The sequence below is a fragment of the Stomoxys calcitrans genome, chromosome 1 (genome assembly GCF_963082655.1).
Source record: "Stomoxys calcitrans chromosome 1, idStoCalc2.1, whole genome shotgun sequence".
Taxonomy (NCBI): domain Eukaryota; kingdom Metazoa; phylum Arthropoda; class Insecta; order Diptera; family Muscidae; genus Stomoxys; species Stomoxys calcitrans.
In genome coordinates this window covers 64,499,652-64,510,936 of record NC_081552.1, presented here as the reverse complement: position 1 = coordinate 64,510,936, position 11,285 = coordinate 64,499,652, and the positions used below count along the sequence as shown (strand labels likewise).

The following is an 11,285-nucleotide window of genomic DNA, read 5'->3' as shown; positions in this document are numbered from 1 at the left end:
TAGAGCACCCCTGTGGGTGGATACTTAGTCAACTGGCGGCATCCATTCGCCATGTCGCGAAGACGTCGTTGGCTATAAATGCCTTTTTGTAGCATGTCCTCGGTCTTCACCGCTCGTGGTCGGGGGCTGCTTATTTTTCACAGCTAACCTTTAGGTCGTTCAGCCATCCGCCACCTGCTGACCCCGATAGTAGCCTGAGCTCGGCCCTACCATAATAATAATAATAATAATAATAATAATAATAATAATAATAATAATAATAATAATAATAATAATAATAATAATAATAATAATAATAATAATAATAATAATAATAATAATAATAATAATAATAATAATAATAATAATAATAATAATAATAATAATAATAATAATAATAATAATAATAATAATAATAATAATAATAATAATAATAATAATAATAATAATAATAATAATAATAATAATAATAATAATAATAATAATAATAATAATAATAATAATAATAATAATAATAATAATAATAATAATAATAATAATAATAATAATAATAATAATAATAATAATAATAATAATAATAATAATAATAATAATAATAATAATAATAATAATAATAATAATAATAATAATAATAATAATAATAATAATAATAATAATAATAATAATAATAATAATAATAATAATAATAATAATAATAATAATAATAATAATAATAATAATAATAATAATAATAATAATAATAATAATAATAATAATAATAATAATAATAATAATAATAATAATAATAATAATAATAATAATAATAATAATAATAATAATAATAATAATAATAATAATAATAATAATAATAATAATAATAATAATAATAATAATAATAATAATAATAATAATAATAATAATAATAATAATAATAATAATAATAATAATAATAATAATAATAATAATAATAATAATAATAATAATAATAATAATAATAATAATAATAATAATAATAATAATAATAATAATAATAATAATAATAATAATAATAATAATAATAATAATAATAATAATAATAATAATAATAATAATAATAATAATAATAATAATAATAATAATAATAATAATAATAATAATAATAATAATAATAATAATAATAATAATAATAATAATAATAATAATAATAATAATAATAATAATAATAATAATAATAATAATAATAATAATAATAATAATAATAATAATAATAATAATAATAATAATAATAATAATAATAATAATAATAATAATAATAATAATAATAATAATAATAATAATAATAATAATAATAATAATAATAATAATAATAATAATAATAATAATAATAATAATAATAATAATAATAATAATAATAATAATAATAATAATAATAATAATAATAATAATAATAATAATAATAATAATAATAATAATAATAATAATAATAATAATAATAATAATAATAATAATAATAATAATAATAATAATAATAATAATAATAATAATAATAATAATAATAATAATAATAATAATAATAATAATAATAATAATAATAATAATAATAATAATAATAATAATAATAATAATAATAATAATAATAATAATAATAATAATAATAATAATAATAATAATAATAATAATAATAATAATAATAATAATAATAATAATAATAATAATAATAATAATAATAATAATAATAATAATAATAATAATAATAATAATAATAATAATAATAATAATAATAATAATAATAATAATAATAATAATAATAATAATAATAATAATAATAATAATAATAATAATAATAATAATAATAATAATAATAATAATAATAATAATAATAATAATAATAATAATAATAATAATAATAATAATAATAATAATAATAATAATAATAATAATAATAATAATAATAATAATAATAATAATAATAATAATAATAATAATAATAATAATAATAATAATAATAATAATAATAATAATAATAATAATAATAATAATAATAATAATAATAATAATAATAATAATAATAATAATAATAATAATAATAATAATAATAATAATAATAATAATAATAATAATAATAATAATAATAATAATAATAATAATAATAATAATAATAATAATAATAATAATAATAATAATAATAATAATAATAATAATAATAATAATAATAATAATAATAATAATAATAATAATAATAATAATAATAATAATAATAATAATAATAATAATAATAATAATAATAATAATAATAATAATAATAATAATAATAATAATAATAATAATAATAATAATAATAATAATAATAATAATAATAATAATAATAATAATAATAATAATAATAATAATAATAATAATAATAATAATAATAATAATAATAATAATAATAATAATAATAATAATAATAATAATAATAATAATAATAATAATAATAATAATAATAATAATAATAATAATAATAATAATAATAATAATAATAATAATAATAATAATAATAATAATAATAATAATAATAATAATAATAATAATAATAATAATAATAATAATAATAATAATAATAATAATAATAATAATAATAATAATAATAATAATAATAATAATAATAATAATAATAATAATAATAATAATAATAATAATAATAATAATAATAATAATAATAATAATAATAATAATAATAATAATAATAATAATAATAATAATAATAATAATAATAATAATAATAATAATAATAATAATAATAATAATAATAATAATAATAATAATAATAATAATAATAATAATAATAATAATAATAATAATAATAATAATAATAATAATAATAATAATAATAATAATAATAATAATAATAATAATAATAATAATAATAATAATAATAATAATAATAATAATAATAATAATAATAATAATAATAATAATAATAATAATAATAATAATAATAATAATAATAATAATAATAATAATAATAATAATAATAATAATAATAATAATAATAATAATAATAATAATAATAATAATAATAATAATAATAATAATAATAATAATAATAATAATAATAATAATAATAATAATAATAATAATAATAATAATAATAATAATAATAATAATAATAATAATAATAATAATAATAATAATAATAATAATAATAATAATAATAATAATAATAATAATAATAATAATAATAATAATAATAATAATAATAATAATAATAATAATAATAATAATAATAATAATAATAATAATAATAATAATAATAATAATAATAATAATAATAATAATAATAATAATAATAATAATAATAATAATAATAATAATAATAATAATAATAATAATAATAATAATAATAATAATAATAATAATAATAATAATAATAATAATAATAATAATAATAATAATAATAATAATAATAATAATAATAATAATAATAATAATAATAATAATAATAATAATAATAATAATAATAATAATAATAATAATAATAATAATAATAATAATAATAATAATAATAATAATAATAATAATAATAATAATAATAATAATAATAATAATAATAATAATAATAATAATAATAATAATAATAATAATAATAATAATAATAATAATAATAATAATAATAATAATAATAATAATAATAATAATAATAATAATAATAATAATAATAATAATAATAATAATAATAATAATAATAATAATAATAATAATAATAATAATAATAATAATAATAATAATAATAATAATAATAATAATAATAATAATAATAATAATAATAATAATAATAATAATAATAATAATAATAATAATAATAATAATAATAATAATAATAATAATAATAATAATAATAATAATAATAATAATAATAATAATAATAATAATAATAATAATAATAATAATAATAATAATAATAATAATAATAATAATAATAATAATAATAATAATAATAATAATAATAATAATAATAATAATAATAATAATAATAATAATAATAATAATAATAATAATAATAATAATAATAATAATAATAATAATAATAATAATAATAATAATAATAATAATAATAATAATAATAATAATAATAATAATAATAATAATAATAATAATAATAATAATAATAATAATAATAATAATAATAATAATAATAATAATAATAATAATAATAATAATAATAATAATAATAATAATAATAATAATAATAATAATAATAATAATAATAATAATAATAATAATAATAATAATAATAATAATAATAATAATAATAATAATAATAATAATAATAATAATAATAATAATAATAATAATAATAATAATAATAATAATAATAATAATAATAATAATAATAATAATTATTTTATTTTTATTTTATTTTTTAAAAATCTCTTCATTTTCATACAATTTGTCTTATGTATAATGTCCCGCGAAACCATGTCGGTTTGTCTGCAGGATGTATATCAGCCAAGCTGTAGTATTTCAATTTTTTTTTTTTTTTTTTTTTTTTTTTTTTTTTTTTTTTTTTTTTTTTTTTGAATTGAATTGAATTGATAAGTTTTGAAATAAATAAATAAATGCAATAAAAAAATTCAATTCGATATTAGAAATTTTTTTATCATTTTACATCTTTTAAAGCTATTATTATTATTGATGATATTTAGTGGTAATTTATTTAAAAAATTTGGTAGAGTAACTTCCAGAGAGTATTTTCCATAATCGTTGCGATATTTAGGAACTTCGTATTTGCCAGATGCTTTTCTTCGTGTATTCCTGCTGTGGCTAATGCGTTTTAAAAAGGTTGGGTTGTTGAAGAATTCTCGAGCTATGGTTGTGTTGTAGAGTCCATCGATGTTTAGTATTTCAAGGGACTTGTATAAGTCATTGGAAGGTGTGAGTGCTATGTTATTATTTCGATTCTGTTGGTTGTTTGATGTTTTCGTTTTATTTTTATTTATAAGTTTTACTAGTCTGTTTTGGTACATTTGCAATATTCTACAATGTTTAGACTTTCCCCACGCAGTAGTACCATGTCTCAATTGAGATTCTACTAAAGAAAAATATGCTTGCCTTAGTACAAAGTACGGTGAACAATTACTAAGGTGATACAGAGCAAACATACATTTCCTGAGTCTTTTTGTTAGCTGTTCGATATGGGCTTTCCATTTAAAATGTTGATCTAAGTGTACACCTAAATATTTGTATGTTTCCACAAACTCTATGGTGGTTTCACATTGGTCGTTTAGGGTTTGATTAGTTGTGGATGTACAAGCTCGATGAAGGCAATCAAAATTATGAAAAATAATTTTTAAATTAGATTTTGGTATGTGCCTAGGTCTGATGTGCATCACTTTAGTTTTGTTGGAATTAATTATAAGACCGTTATCGTGGCACCATTTGCTGAGAATATTGAGCTCATTCTGCATAATTGATTCGGCTTCCTTAATATTTTTGCTTTCCACAAGAACTACAGTGTCATCAGCGTAGGAAAAAGCAGTGCTGTTTTTTAGCATTTTGAGCATCTCATTGGCGTAAATTATGTATAATATCGGGCCCAATTTAGATCCTTGTGGTACTCCGAAATTTGCAGTTTTGTGGGTACTTAATTCGTTATCTATTTTAACTTTATATTGCCTGCAGTTGAGATAGTTTTTAAACCAATCCAGACAATTTCCTCTGATACCACATTTTTCTAGTGTATTTATAAGTTGTGTGTGCGTTAATGTGTCGAAAGCCTTGCTGAAATCAATAAATAATGCTAAGCAGTGATAGTTCTCATTTAATTTCTTGTTGATGTGGTTCGAAAAAAACCCAAGTAGCTGGTTAATATTTTTGCCTTTTTGAAATCCGAACTGTTGTTTATTTATTATTTGGTATTTTGTCAGGAAACTGTTGAGTCTTCTTACCACAATGTCTTCCAAGACTTTCTCTACGGCAGATAGGATTGATATTGGCCTATAGTTATTTAAGTCATTTTTACTTCCATTTTTAAATATTGGCCTAACGATGGCAGTTTTTAAAAGAGGTGGAATTACGGATTCATTTAAACTCATATTAATAAATGAAGTTATTATTGGTGTAAGATTAACAGCATTTGTTTTTAAATCTACAGCTCTGATACAGTCTACACCTGCAGTTTTTTTCGGATTGAGAGATTTTAAAATATTCAATATTTCTTCTTCATCAGTTTCTCCCATGAACATTGTATTTTGCAAATTTGTTCCCTCGTTTGGACAGGTTATGATGTTGCAAGGATGCAATATTTTTTGGATATTTTCTTCAAGCGAATGGGCAAAACTATTTGCCAATACTAGCGGACTCACCGAAGGAAAATGTTTTTTCATATTGGCATCAATGTTCTCAACTCTCTTGCCGGTAATACGGTTAATTGTTTTCCAAGTTTCACGTATATTATTTTTGTTTTGTATAAATTCATTGAAGTTATATTTGTTTTTAGCGTAATTTATTTTTTTGTTTAATTTATTGTTAAATGCTTTGTATATTTTTTCGTTGGTTTTGTTATTTCTATTTTTTTGCCATTTTTTATGTAGTTTATCTCTGATCTCACAACATTTTACTATTTCATTATTGAGCCACGGGTGCGGGTTACGTTTATCTGTTCGTTTGTTTGCTGTGTATTTAGATTTTTCATAAATTGTTTCAAATTTAGTATAGATTTTATCAAACAATTCATTAGCGTTCGTTGCTTCATTTAATAGTAAAGACCAATTCGTGTTTTTTATTAATTGATTAACTTTTGACGTATTGATATTCACTTTTGCATCACCCTGTTTACTTTTGTTGGTTATGGTGTTTGTTTCTCTTTTATGATCCATGCATCCAAATATTGCGTAGTGGTCTGCTATTGCTGTTTTTATTATTGCTGCATACGCTCTCTCTCTCTTTCTGTTGCACCTCATGAACAGGTGGTCAATGCACGTTTTGGTGTTGGTGTTTGGGTCTTCTCTTGTTGGCTCGGCCACCATACAATGCAATCCATGCGAAGAGAGTATTCCAAGATATTTGGTTGTGTTGCAGTTTCTCTTTTGTGTGTCAATATTTGTATCTCCGGTCACTATTAACTCATTCTTATTGTTTATACTGCTTATGGCTTCATCCAACTCTTTTAAAAAGGGTTTAATACTCAAATTTGGTGGGCGATAAATAGCTATTATAGATATGTTTGTGTTGATGTCCACCCTCAACACCTCTGCAAAATTCATTTGGATGCTAACTTCATTGTATTGGAGATTCTCTTTGATATATATTACCACACCACCACCTCTTCCTTCTCTATTTAAGAAAATGGAATTGAAACCATCAATTTGGTATAAGATATTCTCATCACGTTTAATATTTATTTCAGTTAAAATTATTAGTTGTGTTTTATTCAAAATGTTTTTTGTGTAAGTCAAAAATGCGTTAAAGTGCTTTCGTAGCGATCGAATGTTTATGTGTAATATATTCATTGGATAATCCATTATTTCAGATTTAATTTCACTAAAATTATTAAAAACTTCATATTTGTAGTCCATAATTTCCATTTTTATTTTATGATTTATTTTTATTAATATATTTTTTTTTTATGATGCTGAAAGAAGCCAAAAATGTTCCCGTTGCGGGTATCGCCTTTAATAACTTTTCCGAAAATTTGTGCACAAAGTATTTAGCACTGTGTGCTTTTTGTTTCTTTTTTAAATTTTTTAATGATTCTACTGCTTTGAAAAATTGCATTTATCTAAATTGATTTGGTTATCAATTCCAAATCAGATGCATTATTTATTATGATAAAAGGGGATTTTTCATTTTTCCGGGCATAAATGTGTCCATTTCGAATCCATATAAATTTCCATTCGTTTTCCTTCGCCTTAGTTTTAGCAGCCCATAAAATACGCCTAATATGCGGTGTTAGTTCATCATTTATATAGACGTAATCGTCACCTTCGCTGTTCTCTTCTCCTCTAACAACACTTGCATGAATCCGATGGCCTTTTAATTTGCTCATTATCTCTTTTTTCTTATGGTGGGTTGCGAATTCAACGATAATCTTATTTTTTCTTTTTATTTTATAAGCTTTGCTCATATGCTCCGAAGTCATGTCCACTCCAAGAGCATCAGCTATTCTCTTTACAATAACCTCTGTTTCAATTTCCATATTCTCCACGTTATTAATTTCGATGTTGTTTTCTATAGACTTTTGTTCAAGTTGTTGTACACGTTTTGTTAGTTCATTTATTTTTGCTGCCTTCTCTTCATCCTTCCTTTGCAGTTCGCACACTTGAGCTGCAATAGTCGCTACATTTTTATTCATCTCTGCTAAGGCACTGTCCATATGATTTTTTAGATCGCTACTCAGTGATGATAAGCTCATGACAATTTGCTGCATAGTGCTTTTTAAGTCGACCATGCCATTCTTAAGTTCAGCTATGTCATTCTGTGTGTTTACCGTTGAGGATGCCTCAGTTTCTTTGAAACGTTTGGTGTTGTTGTTGTTAGTCTCATCATCAACTCTTTGCTGTTTGTGTTGTTTTTCAATGTTTTTGGGAGACTCACTGCTTTGGTTTGTGTTTGTATCACCGAAAACAAATGTTTTGTATATGTTGTTGGGGGATTTCCGCGGTTTACAAACATGACACTTCCAATCGTTCTTTTTTGTCTGGCTCATACTGGCATGCGAGCTCTCTGAGAGAGAGCAACATGGACTAAAGTGGAAACAGCGATTGCATTGGTAGCAACGTACATATTGAACGGCTGATATTGATAAAGAGCATTGCGCGCACTGATTACACGGCACTTGTAATTGAGACATTATATAGGATAATCAAAAGATATTAAGAGAGTTCGTAAGAGAAATCACACAAAAAAATCTAACAACTGCGGGTAGTCGAAAAAAGAAAAAAAAAAGCTGTTGCGACGCGTTTGGTTTAACAACACGACTGTTCGCTTTGGTGGCTACAGCCAAAAAAATAAAATAAAAAATAATAATAATAATAATAATAATAATAATAATAATAATAATAATAATAATAATAATAATAATAATAATAATAATAATAATAATAATAATAATAATAATAATAATAATAATAATAATAATAATAATAATAATAATAATAATAATAATAATAATAATAATAATAATAATAATAATAATAATAATAATAATAATAATAATAATAATAATAATAATAATAATAATAATAATAATAATAATAATAATAATAATAATAATAATAATAATAATAATAATAATAATAATAATAATAATAATAATAATAATAATAATAATAATAATAATAATAATAATAATAATAATAATAATAATAATAATAATAATAATAATAATAATAATAATAATAATAATAATAATAATAATAATAATAATAATAATAATAATAATAATAATAATAATAATAATAATAATAATAATAATAATAATAATAATAATAATAATAATAATAATAATAATAATAATAATAATAATAATAATTGTACAGTTCAGTATGTTTGGTTGAGGATAGGCCAACAAATAACAGACATGTGTGCATAGTATATATACCCAGAGATAGGGAATTTCTATGATAAAACCTTAGATCATAAAATGAGCACATGTTGGAACACTTATGTAGAAGTAAGCATTTGTATTGTTTATCATTAAGTGTATCGTTTATAAGTAAGTGATTTTCTAATCATTAAGAGTACATGTGTTTCAACTAAGGCAGGTAGCTAGTTCACTATGTAAATATCCTGTGGATGGAAATAGGATCAATGTGTGTTGTATTTGTTGTCCTTAGATATTTAAGATTGTACAGTTTACAGAAGTTTAAGTATGTATTAGGTGTTAAGATAGTTTTTGTAAGAAATAAAGGGAGTTCTGTTCAAGACACCAATCAACACGGTCGTTTCTCTAATTTCTCGGCTAAACATTTGGTGACCCCAAGTTTTACGAACGCGCGGAAAAAAAAGAAAGTGCTTTTAAATGAAAAATTCTTAAAAAAAAAAAAAAAAAAAAAAATCTTAGTGTTTTGTTTTGGAGCGTGAAAATTTTTTTTTTTGTGTTGGTGCTTAGTGAAAAAAAAGCAAGAGTGATAATAATAAAAAAATATTTCAAAGAGAAATATTCAAAAGAAAAAATATTTAAAATTTTTGCAATAAAATTATAATTTATTTATAAAGTGAAGATATTTAAAAGTATATATCTGAAGATATAAAGCTCTCAAAAAAAAAATATATATACACATATATATTTTATTATAAATTACATATTAAAACACAAAACAAAAAATAATTCAATCCGCGTCGTGCAAAATTAAAAATAATAACAACCTAAATTCAATTCAAACTAAGAAAGCGGTAAGTTCATTCTAAGGTTTGATTTCATTTTATTTATTTTGTACTAAAGAAAAAGAAGAAAACATAAGATGAGTGTTAGCGCCAGAATAGAGCGACAGGGTGTTGTAGGGCAAAATATTGCTGGCTTGTACACGAAATTGAGTCAGGCGGGTGCAAGCATAAGAGAATCGGAGTTGGTGGCGATGTGGGCGTGTTTCAAACAGTTAGTCGAAGAGTTTGAGAACACTGATGACGAAATCAGGCCGCCGTCGCATACGATGCAAAATGACGCATACTTCACAGGAAATTTCGTAGACGGAGTGCGGGATTCGATGAAGAAATTTGAGGTTTTATATTATCAGGTCAGAGATGGCATGGGAATCGATAATAGGCTTGCGACAAACGCTCCGAAAGCGGTAGGAGACGGTAGACCATCCAATTCTAAGGGCCAGAAGGGGGTGGAAGTTGGAGAAGATGCGTCCCTGAGTCCCACATCTGAGCAAACTCGAATGATGGAACCCAGGAAAGACTCAGATGGTGCTGGAACGTTCTCCTTGCCCACATTTGGCGTGGGTGCTAGACAGACCCAGGAAAGGCGGGATGATATATTTGGGCATATCAGCCAAATGCGACTAGGACGGCCTGCTGATGTAAGGAAGAGCACTGGTCTTATTCGGAAATTCCAATATGTCTTGGACGAGCTAGAGGCCAAGATTGAGGGGTTGAAAAGTAAAAGGGTTTCTGCTGATGTGGTGAAGGAGAAGTACAGGCTAGCTGAGACTGTATTTTTGCAATACATGGAAGAGTTTCCGGACGATGACTTGACGGAAGTTTTCTATGGCTTGAGGGATTCCTACTCGGACATTCCTGGAATAGAGAATAAGGCTACAACTCTTCCATTTACGTTGCCCTCTATAGAAATTCCTGTATTTACCGGAAAGTTTGTAGAGTGGGAGACGTTTAGGGAGTTGTTCGAACAATTGGTGATGGAGCAA

At 20.3% G+C, this 11,285-nt stretch overlaps 3 protein-coding genes across 3 annotated transcripts; 2 read left to right on the top strand and 1 right to left on the bottom strand.

Annotated features, from left to right (window-relative positions):
• Positions 1–309: 309 nt before the first annotated feature.
• Positions 310–822, top strand: LOC131998048 (myb-like protein D; the record flags this gene model as incomplete). The annotated part of the gene is made up of 1 exon (XM_059370075.1): positions 310–822. A coding segment is annotated over one exon (513 nt), but the record flags the coding sequence as incomplete, so codon positions are not given.
• Positions 823–2,547: 1,725 nt separating this feature from the next.
• LOC131998050 (glycosyltransferase-like protein gnt13) lies at positions 2,548–2,892 on the top strand (the record flags this gene model as incomplete). Its single annotated transcript, XM_059370084.1, has 1 exon — positions 2,548–2,892. A coding segment is annotated over one exon (345 nt), but the record flags the coding sequence as incomplete, so codon positions are not given.
• Positions 2,893–7,696: 4,804 nt separating this feature from the next.
• On the bottom strand, positions 7,697–8,623 carry LOC131995940 (uncharacterized). The gene has a single exon (XM_059365268.1). It carries the CDS (start codon positions 8,621–8,623, stop codon positions 7,697–7,699), a length of 927 nt encoding a protein of 308 aa, XP_059221251.1.
• Positions 8,624–11,285: the final 2,662 nt, after the last annotated feature.

Excerpts from the sequence above, each read along its gene's own strand:
- LOC131995940 (XM_059365268.1), bottom strand. The coding sequence starts at position 8,623 with ATGAGCCAGACAAAAAAGAACGATTGGAAGTGTCATGTTTGTAAACCG.